This window comes from Aulonocara sp. 'chitande type north' Nkhata Bay, linkage group LG11 (genome assembly GCF_057382095.1).
Source record: "Aulonocara sp. 'chitande type north' Nkhata Bay isolate Kocher_YH1m ecotype deep benthic linkage group LG11, A_spYH_male_GT1.1, whole genome shotgun sequence".
Taxonomy (NCBI): domain Eukaryota; kingdom Metazoa; phylum Chordata; class Actinopteri; order Cichliformes; family Cichlidae; genus Aulonocara; species Aulonocara sp. 'chitande type north' Nkhata Bay.
Genome location: NC_141354.1, coordinates 16890927 through 16917426, shown reverse-complemented (window position 1 = coordinate 16917426; position 26500 = coordinate 16890927). Strand labels below are relative to the sequence as shown.

General features: G+C 38.7%; 1 protein-coding gene across 1 annotated transcript; it reads right to left on the bottom strand.

Annotated features, from left to right (window-relative positions):
- Positions 1–1121: 1121 nt before the first annotated feature.
- On the bottom strand, positions 1122–20177 carry LOC147318728 (lysophosphatidylcholine acyltransferase 1). Its single transcript, XM_086310809.1, has 14 exons — positions 19730–20177; positions 12982–13121; positions 11672–11886; positions 7404–7516; positions 7216–7276; positions 6999–7057; positions 5623–5657; positions 5145–5199; positions 4946–5028; positions 4287–4412; positions 3795–3948; positions 3285–3383; positions 2785–2926; positions 1122–2580 (listed from the first exon to the last, which is right to left on the bottom strand). The coding sequence occupies exons 1-14, from the start codon at positions 19850–19852 to the stop codon at positions 2354–2356; spliced, it is 1632 nt and encodes a 543-aa protein (XP_086166935.1). The 5' UTR covers positions 19853–20177; the 3' UTR covers positions 1122–2353.
- Between the last annotated feature and the right edge of the window lie 6323 nt (positions 20178–26500).

The window sequence follows — 26500 nt, the reverse complement described above, 5'->3', positions numbered from 1 at the left end:
AAAAGGGAAGGGGGGGGGGGGGGGGGAGCTTTCTTTGTGATCTATACTTTTCTCTGTGCTCCCTTTACTGTAACAAATACATGAGAAAAAAAGAATCACATTAAAATGACCTACAATACTGTTGTCTACAAATGCAACATGCTTTAGAGCAATGTGAAATATTTAAGAAGGAAAAGCTACTAAAGTGCAAGCACAAATCGATAAAACTTCAATGACAAAGTATGGAGACAATACCAAAAGATTGTCATGACATGTGTGCAGTCTGGAGTGTCTGTATGATGTGGCCCGTCATGTGGCGGTTCTTCACCTCAGGGCTCGACATATGTACACACTCACACTTTACTTAGTTCAACCTGCACACATCACACATTAGTAAAACAAGGAGGAGGGGGGGGGGGTGTGTGTGTGTGAAAAAGACAGAAAATAAAACTTTTGAAACCTTAATTCCTTAGGAAAATGTCCACTGGAGATCAGTGCCGAGTGGCTTCCAATTGTGACAAGATTGTCTATACATTCTTGATTTTCGCATAAAAATTCTACAGATTCAAGGATATCATCACGAGTAGTAATAATATAGCAATAAACCTTTCATAGTGTAAGAGGAATACAGCACAAAAACAACTGCATTATTACACAAAGAAAAATAAAATGTGGCTCATTTATCAACAATAAAATCTGCAGAGAAGATCACAGATCTTTGTCATGGCAGTGAAAATAAAAATCAGTCATATACGTATATCAAAAATTCACAAAATGTCCTGCATTTGGAATATTCAAAATGCATATAAGAACTCTTCAAAAGCATACATCTTGAGAAGGCTTAAGAGATGTGAAATATTGCTTCACTGAAAGCCATAATGGGATACACATATACACTATGAATGATCACAGATGAGATGGAAATGTGATTTAAAATAATCTCCCAAAATCCCTCATTTTATTTGTTTCCAAAATAAAAAAAATAAAAAAAATAAAAATAAAATAAAAATCTGACCAAAGAACTAAATGAGGAACTACTTAACCTTAATTTTTTATTAAATCCCTTCACTGTCATTAAAATTGAAATCACAACCTCACCCCCTTACTGAGTGACTAAATCAGACCCCCTGGAGGGGGGGGGGGGGGGGGGGGGGGGGGGGGAATCCAAAAGTAAAATTACAGGCGGACATTTCAAACAACAGACTGGTCCCTCAAATGGGGTGTATGAAGCACAATGTTACAGATGACTAAGGAGCAAACTCCATCCTGGAAGTCATTAGGGAAGATTAATTGACAATAATATGGTCCTACAAGGATAACAGTGTAATGCAGAAAATACACTTTTGCCTTTAAAATATCCAACTAAGCTACTTAACTGAATGTGCTTTCAGTGGTCACGTACAGTGATGTTTTTCCACTCTTTTCAACATTACACAACTAGCTCAAAAGGACAGTAACAAACCTAGAAGGTGACGTGAAATCATCAAATGCATTTTTGGTCCAAGTGTAATTTCTTTTAAAACATAAAAAAAAAAAAAACTTATGCGGGTGAGAAATGACCAAACTGTGGAATGTACATGCATGTGATCCATTGAACGCCAAAAATTGTGACATCATACAAGTTTTTCAATTTTGTCTCTGAACCCTGAGCGAAATCAAATATTATATTTATGTACAAATACATCCACACACACCAGGCTCATAGCAAGTACGACCACAAACTTGCAGAAACCCTAGTTAACCTCAAATGTGGCTATTGAAGCTAAATGCTTCAAGTAGTCCAACAGTTGTCACTGGTACCCTCAGGCCTTCCTTTTTCAGCACTTAATCCTCAATCCTGCTTAAATTAACTTGAGCCCATCCTTTCTGCACTTTCTACTCAAAAGGCAGCTATCATAAAGAGAGGAAATGGATAAAAGTTACAAATCAATGATAACCAAATACAGATGACTGGGGGCTCATTTTGTTCAGTTTCCCCTCATTTATATATTTAAAAAATAATAAAAAAAAAATATCAAACAAAAGGACAGTCCATACTCTGTTAGAGGGAAAAGAATTTGCCCTAGAAATTTTAATATGTGCCTGCGCTTCAAGTATTCAAGTATTGTAACCCTAACAGCCATTGTTTGGCATTCTGACAAATCTTACTATGGAAGAGGAAAAAAAAAGTAACAAAATAAACCTTTTAGAGGCTGAAAATCTCATAAATTTCACGGATACAATGGTAATAAAAGGTTATGGTAAACTTGATTTTTGTATTTGTGATTAATGAAAGATAGTCCCTTCTTATTCAGCAATTTACAGCTCTCCTTACACAACACTCCTCTCACCAGGAGAGGGGTTTGCTTTCCCCATCCAATTTCTCTAAACTCTTTTAGTTGTGTTTCTTGAGTCCATCTATTGTGCCATCGTGGTCGCTGAATTCGGGACAGATACCATTAGCCGTTTTGCTGGTGGCGGCGGCTCCTTTCACTTTCAGTGTCGACAGGCTGGGTTGGGTTTGGTGATCATTGTAGGGAGCACTGTGGAGGTCTGTGTTTTCTGTGTACAGGTAGTCGTCAGCAAAGTCTTGGTGGTGCTCCACAAAGTTTCTGAACTTGTCTGCGAAAAGACCACATGGGGGTGCCAGACACAAAGGCAGCATTAGGAAAAACTGCCAAGAGACTGAGGGCATCTTAAAATAAAGTGTCCTGGTTGTCAAATCTAATCCAATGCATGAGGGGAAAAAAACTCACTTTGATAACTAATTATAGCTCAAAAGAATTCAGTGAAATATTTTTATGGCCGTTTTATTCGATCTCTTACCAAATGAGATCTTCCCTGTGTTGTCCACGTCAATGGCGGTAAACAGATGTGACACGCTGATGTGACTCACGCCTAAAGCTGTCTTAAGTATAACTGCTAACTCGCTTTCTGTGATGGCACCATCCTCCTCTGCCTCAAACATCTGGGGAAGAGGAAATATGATAAGATTAAAACATTCTCCTTGGCTTTGCTTTAGGGCCACTTGAACAGCATATAAGGTGACAGCCCTTGCTCAACTCAAATATCAAGCAAGTAAGAAGAGAAGATTATCATGCTCTTCTCACCTTACTTCATCAAGCTGATTTATAGATACCCAGAGTAACTGATCGGCTTCAGTGAAACCCTAAATGCACACTTCATCAAGCATTTTGAAAGGTTTTGAAATATGGGACAAATATAAATGTACTACCCAGAAGATGCGTTAATGGAGCAAATGTTATGCTGGTGCTTATGAAGCACAAAACTATTCTGCCAGTTGGTCAGATAAGCATAAATCTTACCTTAAAGGCCAATTTCATTGTTTCCAGAGTTTTGGCAGGCCTGCATACAACAGATAAGGCTATCACATATTCTCTAATATCCATTCTGTTATCTTCATGCTGAAAAGACAAGAGACCACAATAAAAATAAAATCAGACTGTGAGCAAGACTGCTATGTTTCACAGAAGCATCTGGCCGATAGCCATTTAGGTCAAAAACACATTGCAGCAACAAATCTTTTCTTGTTTAGGTTCCATTATGCAAATATGCACACTGAGTTTAGTTTAAAGAAAGCGCATACAATCCAGTTTTCTAGAAGCACTTTCTCATCAGACTACTTCAATCACGCCCCAAACTAGAACGAATATTGCTTCAGTTGTGCATTTTTCTAAAACTGCTGTTCTGTATCTGCATAATAAAAACTAAACGTGAAAATAATAAAACAAAATGCACTCAAGTAGCAGCAGTAACCACTGTGAAAGACTGCAGAGCAATCATGGTTATCAGTAAAAGGTCGCTGCAGTTTTTACCTCGTCAAAAAGACCAAACATGTCTCGCAGCATATCTGAAACTGGCACATCAAGGAAGTGTGCAAAGCCTTCCAGTCCCAGCTTCTGCCCCTCAAGCTTCCTGGCTCTGTTCCCATACTCCTGCAAAACCTTCTCGGAGTTCTGTGGTTTCAATCTGGGACAGCGATGACATAATAACATAAGAATAACAGTGTAAGCAAAGAGAGAGGGGAAAAAATGAGAAGACTTGTGCTCCTGAGAATGAGCAAGCTATGACAACTCTATAGACTTTACAGTTATACTGTATAATATTTATGTGCTCCGTTCTACTCATTTGCATTTCCCCCCCCCAACAAGCTACATGTTTTTCATTGTTTCGACTCTTTCATTCTCTGCTAGGCAAAACGCTAAATCCCTGCAGTGTTGGGAGAATATTTTGCCTTCCTCACCCTTGTGCCCCTTACTTAGTCATCTTTGATAGGTTTATTGCCTTGGAAAGTTTGAATGACTCACCCCAGTCTCCTGACAAGCTTGGCAAACTCCAGCAGACAGGTGTCGACTGGCAGCCTCAGCTGGCCTTCTGCCATGGCCAGCTGGCAGTCTTCAAATGAATAATCTGTGATGGGTACCCCCAGGGCTCTGTGCACCACACAGGAGAGATAATGATGGGACATCAGTTTGTGCAAATCAATATGAACTTTGCTTAAGGCCAATAACGCAGAGAAAGTATCTGATACATCTACTTTGAAGTTGGGAACAATGTTCCAAGTTTTCTCCATGAATCTGCAGAGCTGAAGTTTCCCCATGTGTAGCTCAAAGCAATAATGCACAAAATGTAGTAATCTAATAGGCAAGTATAGCCCTTACACAGCATAAGACAATGATAACTAGGTGGTTCACATTCATTTAGGATTGTATTTTATATATAATTATTATACTTCTAAAGAAAAATGCAAAGTTTCTAAACAGTGTATACTTTATTTAATAATTAGATGACAATGGAAATCTAAAAGATGTGGATTAATACAACTTTACAGCTAGAGACATTCACTGCATTCACCGTTTTTAAATGAAGAGGCAAAATTGGAATTGGAATAATAACCTCAGTCAACTTTGTGTTGTGTACATAAATTGTTGAAATGTATATAATATGATCAATTATTTCAACATACTTAGCCATGATACGTCTCACATTGATGGCAAAGAGTGCAGGATTCTTCTTCTCCTCCTCTGAGGGTGTATAGATGGGAAGAAACTGTAGAAAGCCCCCCCAAAAATATCTTTTTTAAAATCATTAGCATCTCTCTCAGAGTCATATTTTTCATACGGGTAGATATGCAATTATCTATATTGACAGTAATGCACACTTACCTCTATCACAAACTCATTGTGTAACTGGCAGAGTGTCAGCCATAAAATTTGGAATCTGGATAATAACAGGACATCAACAACAACAACAAATTACAAACAAACAAACAAACAAACAAACAAAAAAAAAAAAAAAAAAAAAAAAAAAAGGAGAGCCCTGCACAGACAACACGTCAACTGAAAACCTCTTACATTTTTCTTGTTGTTTATTTAATTTTCTTAATGCACAAATTTTCAAACCCTTTAATATTTAAGTTCCAGCTGGGAAAGCTTAAGGTAACATGCGAGAATAAATTAATTAAAACACTGTCAAATTATCAAGTCATGTGAGATTGTGTGTAAATACTATGCAATTTCCAGATTTGTTATTTTGAGTTTAGTTCTTTATTTATGTCTGATTTTGACTTAAAACAATGTTAGTTACAGTATGTAAAGAATGCACAAAGTGTTAAATTAAGAAAGTGTGAAATTCTGTACTTACGCTCCTGGGCCTTGCCATGTCCATGTGATTGAGTCCTGTTAAAAATAAATAAATAAACAAACAAACCACATGAAGAAGAGACAAATTATTAGTCTCTCAAACACACTTTTACTTTTTATTTCTTGGTTCAAGTGATAACTTTGCTCCAGCTTTCTTTCTCACAGGCAGCTTATTTTCAATCAGTTTAAAAATGATTACAGTGTAATTAGTTTATGGTAAGTTAAGTGTGCAATTAAATACTCAACTCTAGCACATTAAAATTCAGTTTGGACAAACATTTTTCAGACACCCCCAACAAGCATTTCATACAGGTTTCAATATGTTACAGTTTTGATGCGTTTACTCAGAGCGAAAACATGTATTAGCTTTAGACTTCACCTGGATACGTGCTTAGGTTTCCAAAGCTAAGAGATTCATTGTGCTAATGATTATTTATTCTTTTAAATTTTGGAAGGCTTCTATCCTTTTATGGACATTTCCAAAATAAGGTTGCTCCAAAAAATGGAAATGCTATGTTTAATCCCTTAAATGTAAACACAGTAAGATAATGTGTGTCAATAAAATTCAAAATCCATTATGCTTCATGGCAGACTGAATTTTTTTTTTTATTACCATTATATTAAAAAGTCTACTGTTCTCACGCAATGACACCTATTAAATGCAAATGAGGCAGCCCAGGAATTAATATTCACACAGACTAGCTAGAAGTTATTAAAAATTGGTTTCTGTACTTCGTTCTAATGCTTTGCGGCTGAATACAGATGGGCAAAATGGGCATCACTAGCGTTTTTTCTCAGCTAGAGTGATTTCATATGGCTGAAAAACTTCTGGAATCGCTTTTAACTCTTTAAAGCTGTGGAACCCACCCCCTTTCTTTCCTCTAGCTGTGGACACCGACTTCATTTTCATCAGACATAATTTTCATATGTAAAATTATGTCTCAGAAAGCTGTTATGCTTTTGAATGACTAAATTCTGCAGTCATAGTAAGATAATTTGCTGTGATATCAGCAGATAACAGCCTTGCTGTGCATCATTGCACAGTTATTATCATTGTGCATGAATTTCGGCATCATAAAAGTAAAGCCAATAGTGCCATCATGAGGAAAAAAAATGGCAAAACAAATTGGCATCAATCAACAAAACATTTTGGGTATTTGAAAATTCCATAACAAAAGCATCATGGTTAACCAGTCAATTGGTTTGAGGAACAAAAAGGGCGATGAGTGCTTTTCCAAATAAAATGAATTAATGCCACAGGACACGATTCTAGATTTGTTTTTTTCTACATCTCACAGCTCCTATTTCTAATCTATCACCTAATGACAAAAAGGCTAAGGGGGGGAAAAAAAAACAACTTTTTGCCAATTTACTTACCAGTTTATTAGGGTAACGAATGACCACAGGCTGCACTGGTACAGCTGGGATGAAGGCCCCTACGAGGATTTAAAAACAACAACAAAAACAAGACAGGAGACTAGTTTTCATCTGTTATATTTGTAAAGGAAACATGCTGGTCTAAGAAAAAATTAGAATAGCAATTACACAGTTAAAAAAGAAAACAAAACAAAACAAAAAAAACATGGGTACTTACCTGGCTTAAAGGTGATTAGGCAGGATCTATTGGTGCACGTTCCCTCTGGAAAAATCATGATCTGTATGTATGAGAGGGAAACTAGTTAGTGGTTGATGTTTACTGCAATGTCTGGTAAAAACAGATCATGGCATTCATGCATTTAATTGGTGCAACATGGTGACTCTTGCGTAACTTCACCAACTTACCTGAGGCCATTCTCCTCCAGAGCGGGCTCTGCGTTTGATCTCCTCCACAGTCTTCTTCCTGGAGTCCTGGTCTGACCGGGAAACGAACACCGGCCTGATGTACTTAATCAAAGCTTGAAGCAGAAGGAAGACAGTGGAGGAAATTCAGATAGAAATTACTTGAGAAGCCATTGCTGCAAACAACAAATACTTCTATTTCTGCAATAAATATCCCAATCGTAAATGTAGAACTGTCAAACATCAAAAGCACAAACGCTTCACTACACAGAATAATTTAATTGGGCAGAGATCTAATCTTTTGCAGGCACAAAACTCAATCAAAAGTCTAAAGTTTTTAACACAAAGGAAAAACCGTATCCAATAATGACTGGGATTAGATACATTTCAAGCAAAAACGCATAATTTTATGAAAATCTGTAAGATCCACAAAAAGTTTGCAGGATTAAATCATTGTTAAATATATCTTACATTGTACTTGCATTTCCTTTTGCTGTAAAAAAAAAAAAAAATGGTGTACTTTATTCAGTGAGTATAACTCATAAATATACAGAAGGAGATACACAAATACAAGGAACACAGCTATTAAGGAACAAAAACTGTCACACATTTGATGTCAACTTCCTCTTTTGATGACAGATTAGGAAACCAATTCTGTACAATAACCCCCACCCACTCAGTGACATGCTGGCCAGTCACGGGAGCACAGTCGGTGACAGACTGAGATTACCCAAATCCACCACTGAATGACACAAGAAATCATTGCTGCCTGTGGTCATCTTTATGTACAGTTCCTCCATCTAAAGCACACATACACAATGCAGTAGTTGCACACCTTTAAGATCTGCACATACTGTACAGAGACAATAACAAAATAAGTATGATAAGAGAGGGACCTCAATTAAAACTTTATCCATATTCAATTTTGTTTGATATATTGGGATATCTATATATTAGAGCTATTTGTATTTATAAGAACCATTTTGTAGTATATTGTTTTTTAACTAGTTAATTTTCTTACTGCCTTGAGCAACTGTTTCCCCTGGGATTAATAAAGTATTCTGATTCTGATTCATCTAATGTTTAAATATAAGCCACGTTTCCATTGTAGGAACTCTGAGCAGGCAGAAGGTGGCACTAAAACACACAGGACATAACATACAGCCCTCTAATCATCATTGTTTTCATGACCATGAGACCATCGTCAGATGATGGGATAACTGATTTGAAACACCTCCGGCTGCGATTTCAATTCAGAGCACAACAAAACAACAGTAATGGTCAGTGCAACTATCGATCTGTGAAAAACAACCAGGGACAACAGGGGTAATGGTGGCTGTATGACTATTTGTTATGTCCGTCTATATGATATGATTCTTTTTATTTTGTTGACAGTGATACAGTTTTTGTGCTGGCAGTAGTTACACGCTGGAGCTTTTGTCAGTCCACTGCTGCTGGCTTGGTTGATGATAATCACCTGCATTTGAAACAAACTTTAACCTTTACATACTGACACAATCTACAACAACAGTGCTGAACCAGTTAACTGTGTGCATATTATCAGGTACAGAGCAACTGCCCAATGTAATGCTAGACCATTTATTTATTTGTTTGTTTTTCTAAGCCCTATCACTAAAATGTAAGGTGTAATGAGAACATTAACACTTGTTGCCACCCACTCCACCTTGCCTGCACTCTCTTCTTCACATCTATAGAGCACTGTCTATTGCTTTGGCTGGTTAACCCCTGGAGTGTAAATTTATCTACCCTCATAGCTTCACTGTTACACCCATCTCCCTCTCATTCACTGAATTTCATTCCTCTTCTCTCCAGGCTCTTTACCACCTGCTCTCCTCAACTCACTATAGATCACAATGTCACCTGTGAACACCATAGTCCATGGAGACTCCTATCTGATGACATCTGTCAACCTGTCCATCATAACTGCAAACAAAAAGGGGCTCAGAGCCGATCCCCGATGTAATCCCACCCCCCCACTTTGAACCCGTCTGCCACGTCTACTACACACTTCACCACTGTTTTGCTGTCCTCATACACTTTCTGCACCATCCTCATATACTACTACAGTTCCTCTCTTGGCACCTTATATGCTTTCTCCAGTTCCACAAAGACACAATGCAGCTCCTTCTGACCTTCTCTACTGCATCTACAGCGCTCTTTGTGCCGTAACAACAAAACTGCTCATTTCACAGCCAAAAAAGTACTCTTGAGTAATGCAGTGAAATTATTGTTGGTGCATAATAACTGAAAGAACAAATTCAAATATTTTGATTTTGATTTGATTTTTATTGATTAGCATTCAAATATCTCAGTGAAAACAGAACAAAGATCTACCACAAAGCAAGAAAGCATGAGACAAGGCTAATCAAAAGGTATTGGCTGAAGCATTTGCTTATTACGCCAACCCTTTTCACAAAATATCTTTTTGCATGCAGCTCAAAGCAAATAATAAAACAAAACAAAAACCAAACAAACAAACAAGAAAAAAAAAAAAAAACTTTCCACCTTAGATAAGTAACTACATCAAAGCAAAAGAATCAAGAGGTTTTGTTTTTTTTGGGGGTTTTTTTTTTATATTTGTCCTCATCTTGTTTTTTTTTAAAGAAATCTGTTCCCCTTAAGTCATACTGACTCTCTCTGACTTTGAACAGTCCAATATATGTGCAATCTGTGCACTAGTAGACGTGCAAAGGGACATGTGCAATGACAAACAGGAAACTGAGTAGGCAAAGACTAGGGTTAAAGACTTTGTAGAGCAGAAGCATCTTTCGTTTTACCGAGACCAAAAAAAAAAAAAAAAAAAAAAAGCCTCTCTTTGCTCATACAGAAAGTCAACAGAAAGAGAGAAGTTTGAGAGTAGTAAGGGAACAAAATGAAGAAAGAAGAAGGTGAGACCATGACAAGAAGAAGAAGAAATGATTTCAACTGTGAGCTGTCTGCTGACAGGAAGGGATTACATCTCTCGCAAGAACCCTACAAGTCGCTCTGCACACGTCATTCTGGCTGATCAGGTCTTAATGCTTATTCTGGATTCCACGTGGCCATGCCCTTGTGCTTGGTTCCTACTGCAAGTCCAAAAGGACTTGTCACCCTAAAGAACATTAGAGGCCCTTTAACATTTTAGGGAAAGCCAATATTGAGATAGTAGAAACAATAGAACAGCAGCATAAAATTCAATATATTTTTACAATTTCAAATGCATTCATTTGCATTTTTTACACTTTAGCCCAGCTAATCCAAATCATAATAGCTGACTGCATATTGTTTAAACAGACAATTTGCCAATAAACAAATATGCTGAAATATGGTCGTAATCCTGCAACACAAGTAAAGCTGCTTTAACTTGGCCGAGCTTCACTCAGCCTGGAACTAACAATGTGGCTAATTACTGACTCAGCAGGCAGAGCAGGAGGAGAAAGGAAGGCAAAAATAACACATAAACACCTTCACAGCATGTTCTGCTTACGGGGACATAAGAACCGGTGACTGAACTGGCAATTGAGAAGACTGTTGAACTTGCAGCCTAGTTGATAGGATTTGACTTATATTATTGTACTGAGTGCGTCTAAGCAAGTCCTGCCGGTCCTCTGGATGTTACTCTGAGTTGTGCAAAGACAAGGCCACACAGCTAAATAAGCATTTGGCTTTGTGGGATCTATGTCTGGCTATGAATAAAATTTAAAAAAAATCATTAGTCTGAGTGTCTTTTATCCAGACACTTATATTTTGTATTTTGACTTGGCTCCTTTTGACATGTTTGTGGGTTAAAGAATGTTGTGAGTACAGTGTAACACTGAGCATTCAAGTTTGACTTTTTTTTCTTTTTAACAAAATTACCTTGTTTAGTCACAGTTGAAAACTCAAACGTGTTGTTCTGGAGTATAATATCTGCTTTCATTACAGCATAGCATCTGTATTTTCTTTGTCTTTTTTTTTTTGAGGTATAGCACTGCTATACCAAGCTACACAAGGCTGAACAAAAACCAAGCTACACTTGCTTTTAACTTATCAAAATTAAATGCAAATCAGAGTGGGCAATCCCCTGTTGACTGTAACGGCAGCAAAGTCATGGGAACTGTCTTACTGATGCTGTACTGATAATCTTCCCCTTTGTACAAGCCACATACCACAAATATCATCTTTCCCTCACGTGCTGCTGAAATGCATCTAGTAACTCACTGTCATGAGCAATGAGATTTTGTTTTTGTGTGTGCCTGTGTGTTTGTGTGTGTGGTGGTGGGGTTACTTACTTCCCCAGAGAGGTATATCCTTGCTCTCAGCCTTCATGACAATTGAGGACATTGTCATGGTGACTGGGATGGCATCAAAGTAAGAAGAGTGGGGTGCCAGGGTAAGGATAGGTGCTTCTGTAGGCAATGCCCTTCGCCCTTTCACAGTCATCCAATGGAACCCTCCCGCAAACCACATGACTCGCATGATTATTCTCAGAATGATGTCCACCAGTCTGGAAAACAAGATCATCCATGTGTGAGAAGCACTTTTCACTTCTTGCAAATAAAAGAAAACACTTTAAATGATATAGCATAATTTATTAAAACAGCAGTACCAATATTCACAATAGAGTCATAAGGGACACAGGATTAGTGTTGTAAGTTGCTATGGAAAATAAACTGCGTCAATAATTGGTGACCAGAAGCGAACTGACACCATAACCACCTGTAATGCACAGTGTGGGGTCTAGTTCTTCAAATGTATTACTTCTCACGCTGTTTCTTCACTAACATTACCGGTGAGATCTCACAACTTAAGACAGAATTATATCCGTCATCTTTCCAGTCAAGGCCAATCAAGAAACTAGCTATAATTTAAGTTTCACTAAAAAACACCTTTTACCAGAAGTATCACAAAATTTCTATTTGACACACAGCACTTTAAGTACATCAGAGCTTTAAATTCAACAAAAAGTGCTTGGTTGGTATCATCATAAAGTGAGTAAGACAGCAAAGACTAGCTGGAGAACTGTGTGCTTTAACCCTACAGGGCCTGCTGTCAACAGCCAAACTAAACTTGATATTAACGATGCTCATGATTATGCAATTGTTTCTTGTCTTAAAAATCAATAAATTCCTCAATTTATACTGGCTACTGTCAGGAGGAAGTAGGCACCACCTCCACAACTAAATTATAGAAAGACTGTGCTGGATTGGCAAAAACATGTTTGAACATGGATGCTATCGTACAAACTCAACAAACATAGGAAGTCACATACTTTGACAAATTTCATTGTGCAGTTCCTTCGAAAACATAAAATGAGTAATGCAAGGGAAGCACATCACAAATCTACCATAACAATGCACATTAGTTTAACAGTACTAGACTCTGCATTCTAAACTCCCTCATTCAAGAGGGGTCGCCATAGCTCCATGTTTGAATGCCCACAACTCCAAAGGGAAACCAGGGATCTTTCATTTCTTAGGCCGATGTGCAAATCATTACACTATGGAGCCACTCGAGCTTAATTACTGAACTTTGAGCCAGTTCTACCAGTTGTTTTTTTTTTTTTTAAATTATCGAAAGCTATACATTAAAAAACACCCACCTTCTCCAGAGGCACTGGGGTTCAACGGTGGTCTCGGAGCGCCCCACTGAGGCAATGAAGGCAAAAGGCCAGGCCAGCAACATCATGAATGCAGCTATGAGTAGACGGATGGGGAATAGCGTGACTGTCATTAACGCAATCTGTGAAATAGAGAAAAAGCAAAAAGATCAGTTATTTTCTATACTGCTACAGTTCTTATTTGTAAAAGGATGACTTCAGCCTACAGAATGAATCCATGACTGAAGTGATCTCTTACAGGATGGGTATGTCAGCAACTTCATAGCTGTTCAGGTTGCCAAACTGGAGCTTTAATGGTCGAACAACAATGGTCTCAGGCTGCAGTTCAAACAAGTAAAATGACTGTGTGTTTGTAAAATAAGCAACACACACAAACAAGTGCCTAATATGTGTGTCCTACACAGTATAAATGGCAGCGAGTTTGCAGCATGGCCTCTAAACATAGCTCCTATAATTTAAGACTACGCAATACAAATTTGTCTTATGGGTTTACTTCCTATACTCACAAGCAATATCCTTTAAAGCTGACATGTTATATACCAAGTTGTGCATTCTTAGAGGCTCTGATAATCCTTGCACCTCACTCTAAAGATTCAGTTATGACTGTTTATTTAAAAGCTATTCATGACCCTGATAGCACACCTTATCTTTTGTCAATATTTGTCCTGATAGCAAGCACTGCTGTTAAACATCAAGTCTAAGTGGCCTACCTTATCAGGAGAGAGTTCTTATCTAACAGCAAATTCAGTTTAAACTGCATTTTAAAATGCCAAACACATTCTCAAAAAAGGGGGCTGGGGGTTCCTGTTGTTAAGAATGTCTTAACCCAGCGGTCCCCAACCTGTTTTGCGCCACGGACTGGTTTATGCCCGACAATATTTTCACGTACCGGCCTTTAAGGTGTCGCGGATAAATACAACAAAATAAAACTAGTACCGGTACCGAAAAAAAGAAGATTTATTCATAACACACGTGAAAAGACCCAGGAAAACAGAGTTAACGATAAAAACAATAACAAAAGAACGCTGAAAACCGATAAAAACCCTGAAAACTATACATTTCACACCTGAGCCTCAACTCTCGCGGCCCGGTACCAAACGACTCACGGACCGGTACCGGTCCGAGGCCCAGGGGTTGGGGACCGCTGTCTTAACCTGTGCAATGTTGAAAGATCAATTCAAAGCACAGGAATACATGAATGTCAACAGGCAATGCTAGTAAAGGGACTCTTTGGAATTTAAGAGGTATAGCAATATGCTAAAAAAACTTTATTTTAGGGCTTATAATGTAATCAAATATAAAAATGTTATCTAACAGACTGTATAAATCTTTTTTCTGTCCTAATTAAAGTCCCAAGAGGCTGAAAACAATGTGCACTGTTAAACCACATAATCATACATATGTAACAGAAGGCTAAGTTAGAAAGTGAGCTCTGTGTTAAACATCAGCTATACACGCAGTTCCACACTAACCTCAAAGATGATTTTTTTGTGCATTTGGGGGTTTTTTTCCTTCCATTTTTAAATATCAGCAAAAATACAAAAACAATAGAGTGATTTTAGCCTGTGTTTAAGGAGATGCCAACAAATTAATAGTAAAACACTTCTCTGAATTAGCAGCATTGACAAATAAAAATCCAAGCGAATTGCATATGCCCAGAGGGTTTTTGTTTAACCACTCCCTCTCGTTTTAGCGCTGATGAGTTAGAAAAGAAAGAAAACCCTTAATGTTCACTTGATTTGGAAATATTAACGTGCAAAAGTATAAGAAAAAGACAGTGCTTCTGGGAGTGGACTTTCAAACGAAAAAAAAAAAAAAAAAAAAAAATGAAGCTGAGATTTAGTTTAGAGAACAGTGATGGTTCTTCGCAATGCTAATGCCAACAGTAATACAGTACGCAGTGGTCTGCCAATCAATCTATGCTCTATCAGACCTGCAGTCTGCAATCTTTTCTGTGTCATTTCATGTTCAACATTTATAAACTACAACTTTTACATGAGCAGGATCATACCCCTCATTAGGGCTGGGACAACGCGTCGACGTAATCGATTACGTCGACGCAAAAAATACGTCGACGTAAAAAAATCTGCGTCGATGCGTCGTCACTTTCAAAAAAAGACATGGCGGCAGCGAGTAGCGGAATCATGAGTGAGGCAGTTGCAGTCAACTTAAATCACTCCACCCGAACACGCAGTTCTACAGTATGGGGATATTTTAACAGAAAAGGAAGTGATTCAGTCGTTTGCCGGCTTTGTGAGGTGGAAATGGCCTATCATAAAAGCACGACGGCTATGCACCAGCACCTCAAACGACGGCATCCAGGAGCAGCTTCTGCAAAGGACAAACCACCGTAAGTTTTCAACTTTTTTACTAACGCTAGTTTTTACCCGTTAATTCATCCAGACCGCCCCCCCCCACGTAGACGTACACTCACTCATAGACACAGATAAACACCCAACCTCCGTAAATGCAAAACTCATTTAAGCTGCTGAGCAGTAACATATAGCAGCTGCTGTTGTTATTGTTTTTTTTTTTGTGGCCCATGCTGGCAAAATGAGTCTGAATGCACGCAGGCTGATTATCAGAATCGGCGAAAGACAAAAATGTGAGACAGCGAATTGGCCGCAGGAGAAATGTTAACAAGGATAATGCACCACCTGCTAAACGTAGCCGTCGTGGACACTGTTACAACATTGTTAAAGTGCTTGCAAAAGCAAAATGACAATGAACTCTTGATTTGTCAAATTTAATGTGTTTCATCCTATTTGAACGCTGTTTTTATACATTATGCTTCTCCAGCTTGATCTTATAAGTCAAAGTTATGCCATCTAATGACTAGAAAGCAGTGCACCAGTAAAGGTGCCATCAGCTATGGCTGTTTAAACATTATCTTTTCCAGCCATCATGATTACTGCATATCATATGTTCAACATTGGGGATTATTATTAACCTCTTACTGTTATGCTATGAAAGTACATGGCATAACAGTGTGTGTGTATCTATCTATCTAGCTCAACCAGATCCTTATCAAATTATTTTGATATTATGCTTTCCATATAATTATTTTGTAATTATTCGAATTCATCTGTGTGCTGTGTGTGATTTATGATTTCAGGAATAAACAGAAAAGTCTGGAGGACTACTGTCAGAGAAGAAGTACACCATGCACCCCCCAGGAGGTGGCTGTACTTACTGAGAGCGTCTTAGCTATGATTTTAAAAGACAAGAGACCACTTGCTGTGGGTGAGGGATTCAAAGAAATGCTGACCACTTTCCAACCAGGTTACACTCTGCCGTCTAGGCGTCATTTTACAAGCATGATGGAGAGAAAGTATGAAACTTCAGTGGAGAAACTAAGGAATGAACTAAAAAAAGCCACATCCAAAATCTCCCTTACCACTGATGCTTGGACAAGTCTGGTCACAGAGTCCTACTTAGGGGAAACTTGTCATTTCATTATTTGTTCAAAGACGCCATTGCTGCTGTTTGTATATTATTAATTTTTTGCTATGATTTCCTTTGTTATATTTGTTTTGCAAAACATTTAATTTTTTGTTAAAAACAGAAGATTGTAGTACAATGTTATTGTGGATTTTGTTTTGTGAAGGAAGAGCACTTTTTGGCAGAAAGCAAAGTGAATATTACATTTTGTTTGTTTAAAGACACCATTGTTGCTATTTATTTGAAATGTTTTGTTAACTTTTCCTTAATTTTATATATGTTTGCACATTTCATTTCTTGATAAATGCTATCTCTATTGTATTGATTGTACGACCTCTACAACTTTATTTTGCAATTTTTTTATTTTTTATTAAAAGGTCTTCAAATGAATAGATTTGTGTTTTTCATTTATATACATAAATTAATAAATGTGAAATTGCTATACAAGTCAAATAATGGGGAAAAAATCGTTAATCGAATCGAATCGAAATCGAATCGGATTGAAAAATGAATCGTTAGATTAATCGATGCATCGAAAAATTAATCGCTAGATTCATCGATTAGGAAAATAATCGTTTTGCCCAGCCCTACCCCTCATACTATTATTCAGTGTGGATGTAGATGCTGGATACTATAGAGCAAATGCTGAAGGCCATTTAGTTATGAAGGGGCAGGAGGTATTGTTTTCCAAAGCACTATACACAACTGATGTGCCCACTCTTGATGTCAGACCACATAAAACTTCTAATTATACTAAAAAGTTACCACAATATCATCGCTCATCGAGTAGTGAATCACAGCGATTATCATATACAGGACAGCATTTTGCTAGCGAACCCTGTGTTCTGGCATTCATGTAGGAAATATTATTTAATGGTGTGGTTTTGTGCAATTATGAGAAGTTGTAAATGTTTCCACTTTCACTACACAAAGACAGATTTGGGCCTTTAGGTTAGGCTTGTCAAAATCAGACTCCTAAGATTAGCAGAATGCATTGTGACACCTCACCAGCTTTTGAAGCTTCTCAGGAACAGTTCTTTGAAATAGAATATTGGCTGACCACAATCTAATCAAGAACATCACAAAATATTGCCATAAAGTCACCCTACTGATCAGCTCTCAGTCAATTAACTTGACTAAAGTTTACAGACATTGCATGAGCAACTTTATGTGGATTGAATGGGTAAGTATTGAATTACAAAGCCTCTAAAGTTGATCCAAGATTTAGCCACATTAGTCATTTGCCCCATTAGTAAGAATTATCTACCTTATTACGATTGCCTCTTTTTATAGAAATCCACTTTGAGCATCAGCAAAGCAGTGAAAAGAATTTATTCCTTTTAAAAATATGCAAAAGCAGAATAATTCTCAATTCATTAACAGCCTATCAGTTCCCAAGCCGTTAGCCTGCAAAACTATATAAAGTTAAAGCTTTATGGTTTGACAGCAACTCCTCTGATCCTGCTATTATTGTCCATTACTTAATTAAATTATCACCACACAACTGAGGCAGTCTTTCGCATTTGTGAAACACCAATGCAACACAAACTTCTTCAGTTTGTGCGTTTCACTAGAAAGACTGTGACAATGTCCGGTTTTAAAATAAACAGAACATACTGCAGTTCCCTTTCTCTCTGAAGTGAAAACAGACTCTGTGGGTTGATCATTTGGATGTGAAAGCAAGACCTGAGCACGATGCTCTCTGTAGCCTCTTTGAGTGTCACTTATCAGTTGTCCAGTTGTTAGACTCAAAGTCTCATGAACAAGTTTTTATTTCTTCCCCTTTTGTTTATATATTAAACTTGCTGGAGAAACCACACTTTTGTTTTAGTCTTGAGGAACGGCTAATAAATGTAAGCCTATTCTCTTGGCTTTGATCCACCTATCTACCACACAGTCTCAATTCTCCCTCCAGTCTCTATGGGGAAAAAAGCAACAAATAAAGAGATGTGCTTGACCTTCACCTAGTCACTATGTGTATCTGTAACACCATACTCTATTACAGAATGGCAGAGCTGCCTCATTCATAAACTCTGGCCTTCCCATTCTACTGTGCTGTGTTACTGAAAATACCTAACACATAGCTGTGCTGCAATTCCACATTGTTTACTAACACAGCACATATTACATTATCTATGTTAAGAATAAGCAGTCAATTGCAAGTAATTGTTTAGAATGAACGCACAGGTGCACACACATCTCTGTGTCAGCTATTTCGAGAGATCATATGAGGTTAACTACACATGGGCCATGTGTGCCTTTAATTCGCATGCAGTCCCAGTTTTCAAGAACATGACAGTCTAATACTCAAGCTTACAGATGATGACTGCAGGTTCTCATTATCTGTGCCTAATGCAACACGTAGCAAAAGTGGACAAGACAATACTGAAGGAGGTAAATCTGTGCAGGGTTCAAATTTCCGCTGAACGATGTCTGTACTTCTCACTTAAACAGTGTCATGACTTTAAAGTGAAACTGATCAGTGTAAGCCTAGTGGCTGCAAACCTGACTTGCTCTCCAATTAACTCCTTTTGCAGAGAAGCCCGAAAGCCCCAAAATCTGATTACGTGCAGCAGCAGTGACGAATAGCTGCTATAAAGTTTTGCTCCATCTTCAACGAGAAAGGCAAATTGTTTGAACATTAAGAGCTGTGGGGAAATCCATTTTATTTGTAGACAGGAGGAGGGTTGGAAAAAACGTGTCTGCCGGTTTACAACCCCCCTTCTCCAAATCCTCACGTGTTAATTGAACCGCGATAACCAACGAAGCCAGAGCAAAAAAAGAAGAGAAGCATGTTTAAATAAACGACGTACACAAATGTTGTCATCCAATATAGTGAAACCCACCAAAAAACCTTTCTAATAGCCGGAGTAACAATTAAACAGCAACAAGCTAGGCCCCTCTTGGACAGGCAGCCATGCTCAAATAACTGACTTTCGTTCTCCTATTATAGAGACAGGGTGATTTACAAGCTTTACATCAGGTAGTCGTGTGTAAAATGGGACATTCTTTCTACAGTTAAGGCGATTGTTTTAAAGACCCCCCGCGCTTTCAATGGGGATTCAAGTAAGGCAGTAGAACCGACAAGATAGCGGAGAAAAAGCAACATGTATGTAGCTAATGTTAGCTGACTAGCTAATACTAGCTCAACTGAATGCATGCAATCAAGGGAATCAGTTAAATAACTGCCAGTATGACTCTGTGTCGCACTAAAGTGATAGTGTTCCACGGGCAGCTAAAACTGCATGAATAGGTTAAAAAATGCGTGCAAACACATACACAAAATTACCTTTGCTTTTTCCAGTGGGGTGAATTTCAAGACGTGCACAAAAGGGTTTCTGACCGGTGGAGCTTGATCCATTTTCTTTCCATCTCCTTCCATCACACATTGTCTGTTACTCGGCAACCTCATTTTTTATAGAGGTAATATTAGTCGTGGCTGCAGCTGTATTTCTTAATACTTCAGTCAGAAAACTGATTCTGCTTGAAAGGAAGGCTCTTCACGCAAAACGTAGCGTCCCTTATCTGTCTTGGACAGTGGCTAATTGAGCTGGCAGTGCAGGGCTATTAACGCTATCTCCCTTTCTTGGACAGCATGGAGGGATGATGACTGGCTCGAGGATTAGCTGGGGATGTCTGAAGTCGCCGATATCGCAGGAGTCCTTCCTCCACACCGTGCTCCCCAATCAAACCAGTCCGCTAGCTTTGGATGCTAACGGAGCCGCTGTTCCACTCGTCATGCATCACGCATGCGCAAGACAATCTTTCTTACCCATGTCGATCCCCTGTGCCCAGCATGGTGTGATGCTGCGTTCACATTTAACAAAAATGTCGTAATTTTAATAATTTGATCAATTTGCTCTACGTTTTGTTTGTATATTTGTATTTGGGAGGATATTTATTAATTTAGTTTCACTTTTTAAAAAATGAATATTTATAACACAAGCACACATAAATACGGTGTGCTTGTGGGTTAAAATTTATAGAATAGAATAGAATAGAATACCTTTATTGTCACTATACAGTTGTACTATGAGATACAGAGCATCTCCTACTCAGTGCAAACATGCTGGGGGGGGCACAGTTCTGCAGCGGCTGTGGGGGGCGGCTGTGTTATCGGTGCATGTGTGAGTTCAGGGTGGTTATGGCTTTGGGGAAGAAACTGTTTTTGAGTCTGTGGGTTTTTGTGTTGATGCACCTGTAGCAGGCTGAACATGTTGAAACCCCAGGGTGGGAGCTGTCCTTGATAATGTTTGCTGCTCTGCTGAGGCAGCGGGAGGAATAAATGTCCATCAGGGAGGGGAGAGGGCAGCCGATGATCTTTTGTGCTGTCTTGACCACACTCTGAAGCCTCACTCTATCCGCCATGGTGCAGCTGCCGTACCATACCGTGATGCAGTAGGTTAGCAGGCTCTCAATGGATGAGCGGTAGAAGGTCAGCAGCAGGTTGGAGTTCAGCTTATACTTCTTGAGGACTCTCAGGAAGTGCAGCCACTGTTGGGCCTTCTTGACGACTGCTGAGATGTTGTCTGTCCAGGAGATGTCAGCAGAGATGAGGACACCAAGGAACCGGAAGGTGTGGACCCTCTCCACACACTCCCCGTTGATGTAAAGGGGGGCCAAGTCAGTGCTGTGTCTCCTGAAGTCAACAATGAGCTCTTTGGTTTTCTTAGTGTTCAGTGCCAGGTTGTTTTCTGAACACCAGGCTGCCAGCTTCAGAATATATATATATATATATATATATATATATATATATATATATATATATATATATATAATCCCAACACTGTTCATGATGTGAATGTTTTCGAAACGTCCTCAGTGTTCTGTAGAATGGTAGAGTAGCGTGCATGTAGAGTTTCCCGTGACTGCAAAAGTACAGCAGAAGTGGAAAGGGAAACTACCAAGAAGGAATTCGATGTATCCTCTGGGCAGAGGAAAAGGGACACTTGGTGGCGGAACGAGGAAGTACAGGAAAGTATTCAAAGCAAGAGGTCAACAAAGAAAAAGTGGGGAGATGAAGGAAATAGACACGAATACTGGGAATGTAGGTGTACAGCAAAGAGGGATGTGGCAAGGGAAAAGGGCTTGACTCTAAGGAAGGATAAAGGGTCTTGTATCAATTGGCTAGGCAGAAAGATCGATCTGGAAAGGATGTGCAACAGGTCAGGGTGATTAAGGACAGAGTACTGAAGAGCGTGTTGAGAATTTGGAAGGAGTACTTTCAGGAGCTGATGAATGAAGAGGGAGGATGGATGAAGGACAGCTATTGAATCATTAAATGCAGAAGATTACTAAGAGTGAGGGAGGCCAGCTATGAAGAATATCAGAATCAGAATACTTTATTGATCCCTAGGGGAAATTATGTAGGGTGAATATGAAGGGTGAATGACAGACCTGTGTCGGTGTGGACCTGTCTAAAAATGCCTGAGGACCGAGAAGAATTGTTGTAAAGGTCAGGAGGAGTTGCACTGTGTCTTTGTGGATCTAGAGAAAGCATATGACAAAGTACCAAGAGAAGAACTGTGGTACTGCATAAGAAAGTCAAAAGTACGTAAGGGGTGGTGCAGGGTATGTATAAAGAGAGTCAGACAATGGCGAGGACAGTATACAATGAAGATTCATGGATGTAGTTGTGGCGTGGGTGTGGTCTCTGGCCAGCTGCAGAGGAGGGGTGACTCAGTGAGCTCCCGGGGCGGCGCAGGGGCGGGGTGAACAGGTGTGCTGGGGATCTGTCAGTGATTGTCTCTCTTTATATGTTGGCAGTGACAGTCGGAGGAGGAGAGCGGACGTGACAGCAGTGAGAGAGAGCGGGAGTGTCTGTGTCCCAGTACAAAACCACAGTATTAAATAAAAGTTCTGCTGTCGTAATATTCGCTCCGGCTTATGTTTCTTGGGGCCAACATTACAGTAGTAAAATAGGACATGCAAAGGGTTTGCGTGACAGAGGAAGATGCTAGGGATAGGGTGAGATTGTGGCAGATGGTGCGTTGTGGCAAACCCTAAAAGGAGGAGCCAGAAGAAGAATAAGAGAGTGAATTTGAACAGAGCTTAACTTAACTTAACTTAACTAAACGATAAACTCTAAAGTATGAGATAGCAGTCTTTTCTGCTTTGCAAAGAGACCAATTGCAGAACTGTAAATATGTAGCTTAAACAGATTTGAATTTAAATGAATAAGGTGACATAGGCCTGAACATACAGACAACATATCCTATCAGTTCAATAAGCAATCAGTAATCAATAACAGGCAAAAAACAAAAACAAAAAAAACAACCCAACAAAAAAAACCCCAAACAAACACACATTTCATTTGTCCCAAACGTAGTTCATCACACAGTGGCTCTTTGTTAGTCAACTAACCAAGTATGAAACAACGAAATCTAGGACTAATGGTTTGCATTGTGACTATTCTCAAATAAACAAACAAAATAAGTATTTTCCATCCATTTTTTTAGGCTTTAGTTCATTTGGAGATTCATTTGTTTGTTTCCATAACTTGTCCAAAATCTGCATTGAGGTGTTTTGCTATTTATGTTTCTTTTTGTATTTTGTGTTTAAATGGCTAATTTAAGAATCCCACAGGGGAAGTTTCACAGAATTGTCATTAATGAATTAATTCCTATTTATTTATTATTTCCCTTCTCATTTTTGTCAGAATAAAAAGAGATGTGCAGAAAACGTTATCTACTGAGCCGCTTTTTGTTATGGCTTTAAAGAGTTCTGTTCCAGAAAGTATCTAAATCAGACATGTTTAGATGCATATTCTTTCATGTGCATATGTAAATATCAAGTTTGAGAAACGTTATAATATAGGAATTATTGGTCCTAATGTTTGTATCATCTGGAGTACTTTTATGGTGATATATATTTACACTGTTTACCCTATTTAATGGCTTGCCTTAATGCCAGTTTATAACCGATTATATGCTTCCCTCTAGTGGTGAAAACCTCACAGTGCCATCAGAAGTACAGTAATTCTGACTTACACTCAATGATATGTGTAAAGATGCTTACGTATACACACAGCTGTTGATGCCCATGTAGTTCATAATACACGTCACTTTCAACATAAAGAGCTAATTTTAGTGGAAGATTATATTTCCTTTGATTCTCAACAGTCATCATGCTCTCCTGATTAATTGCCAAAGATATTTTAGACAAAGATTTGACAAATGAAATTAAACCATTAAACTGAAATCAGTCAGCAGAAAAAAAGAAGAAAAAATATAAATACATGTTATTTAATTCAGTTTTTATTGCTTGCTTTATTGGTTAAAAATGAATAAAAGTTTGAATTATAACACCAGTTGCTTCACTAACTCCTTTCCATCCCATGTCAAATGATGTAAAAGGCCGCTAGTGAGAGCAGAATGTGAGAGGGTGTGTATATGTATGTCTTAAGTACCTACATGAAAATATGTTCATTTCATTTCAACACATTCATTTCAGATAAAAGGTGTGAACAGGGCAGTTGACACGTTTAAGACACATTTATTTGGAAATAACTTTTATTTAGAAATACCTTTTATTTAGTTATTTATTTTTCATAATAAAAGACGCGACACAAATAGACTGCGCTGTGCAGAAAACTCAAAGTAATCGCATTTATATTTGCCAGAGTGTTGAACTGCATTGCATTGTGTGTGCACAGCAGTTTTTAAAGTTTCCCTTTTGCAAGCCTATTGATTCAAGTACATGCTTGTATAGGTACTCAAGCATAGTGTGAAAAATGATGATGCATGTTGGAGGCTTTACTTTTATTGTGACACTTGATTTCTCCTCATTCTCATAGCAGTCATGTTTCTCTGTTTTCTTTTTTTTCCTTTTTTTTTTGCTTATGGCTTTTCCAATTGCAGATATGTCAAGGACAACCAGTCAAACACGTATACACAAACACATACACACAACGCTCATTTTGCAGGCACAGACAGACTAGCACACACCATTAAACTTCATATTGTAATTTGGGTATGGACTAGCATGTAGCCAAAGTGCCCTGTGGGCTGACCGTATCAGGTCGTGACATTTGCATTTGACAGGAATCATATAAGACAGGGTTAATACTGGATAGGATGGAGAGATAGAAGAAGGGGGAAAGAAATAGGGGAAAAGGTTTCCCCCATTTCTGCGACAGCTCATTCCCTCTCTTTCCATCCTTCAATCCCATAGCTGAGGTGCTTAAATTAAAAAGGAAGAAATCCAATTTAAAGACATGGGGTAAACAATCACAAAACACTTGTTTCTAGAAGAGAGACAATTTCCCGGTGCCTTGTCCAATTTCTTATGGCCTGGAGGGCTGCCGCATGCGTTTTAACAACTGGTTCTACACCACTGATTAAAATTGTAATGCCGGTGTTGAATCAATCCATATGACATTTTAAAAATACACAGCTATCAGGACATTTTATATATACAGCATTTTTTCTATTGTTTTCATTTGGAAACAGAAAGGTGCAAGGTGGTGACTTGCACTGGGTGTCAGAACTCTGCCTTGCAACTGTTTGAAGGGGAGAGAAAAAATGAAGTTTCAACATCTTAAACAAGTATAAATATGTCACTATAATTGCATATGGTGTTTACTCAAAAGCCACGTGTAAGGTATGCACAGTGAAACCTGTAACAGGACAATTATCACTCTGTTTCTGCTGTTTTGTGAACAATCAACATAATTTGGAACCAGTTAAGTTTACTATTTTTTTTTGTCTCCAACAGGATTCTGATGGGATCTTAAATTCTTCCATTTCTAAACAGGCGTTTCAGTGGCTTTAGTTGTCATCACCACCATCACATTTCAACCCAGATTCAAAACGGAGGCAGCTTCATGCATTTGTGAATTAAAGTGCAGTAAAGCTGACTATCAGTTTCTGAAGGCAAACTCTGTCAAATGTGAAATGAAAGAAGGTTGAGTCTGTGCTGATGAAGTCCAACGGTGGATAAGTTCGAATACCAGTTAGCAGAAAATTTAGAGAACAAAAATACAAATGAACAGCTATGATGAATGAATGAGGTGGAAATTAAATAGAGGGAATAAGAATAAGAACAAAAGAAGAAAATCCAGATTTCTATAGCACTGTTATATAGTATCCCCCCCACCCCCCAGGCCAAACATCTGAGGCAGAGTGACAGATGGACCGTTGTTTGCTTCACACCACAGAAATGTTTTACCAGCCCTTGCGCCCATGTCAATCAATGGCCGGCATGTTCCAAAACATACTCAACACACAAAGAGAACACTTTGGCTTGAGGAAATGGATTGTGCCCGAGATTGGCAGGGGACTCTGCAAGTGTCAATCACCAAAGGCCCTTTGTTTTATCCCTCTTCTATTGCTTCTATGACAAAGACCTGTCTTTTTACTTTCATTCGTCTTTGCATGAGTAATACGCATTCATATGACTTTTCTTTGTTTGTTGTTGGTTTGTTTTACATTTGGTTCCAAGACAAAAAGTGGTAAAGAAAAGAACCTCAAACAAAAGTGTAATGCTGTAGGTTTATCCCAGAGAGAGGATTTTATCAGAACCTACAGGTAAGAGAGGAATTCACAACCGTCCATTTCTGTGCAGCAGGCTTTTGTGAAACCACTAATCTACACATTGCATGATATGCTGATGATGAGTGCAGGATGAAGCGGGTAGGGAGGGGAAGGCGGTCTGATCGCTACAGTTTGAAACCGCAATTTCACACAACGAATGTTTGAAATCTGAGAAAGCTGCCGGTGCCTTCTCTGGCATTGCATCTAAGCGGCTTCTCGCTGTTTTCTTTTTTTTTTTCCTCATCTCTTTCCTCTCATCTCGTGTCCTTTCTTCCTGTCTGGCCTCTCCAGGTGCTGTGCTATCTCAGAGCTAACACAGGAATCCATGAGCCGTGTACATCGACGGCCCTTTGAAAAAGGAAGCCACTTTGCCGCTCATCTTGGAAAGCACCTTCCATCGTCCTCTGTGTTCCTCGCTGAGATGAAGGGAGTTCCTGAGAGAAGAGCGGGTTTTGTAACCAAAGCCACATGTTGGGCAAGACAGCCAGTTGTAGGACAAGAAAGATCTTTGTGGTGAACACAAGTGC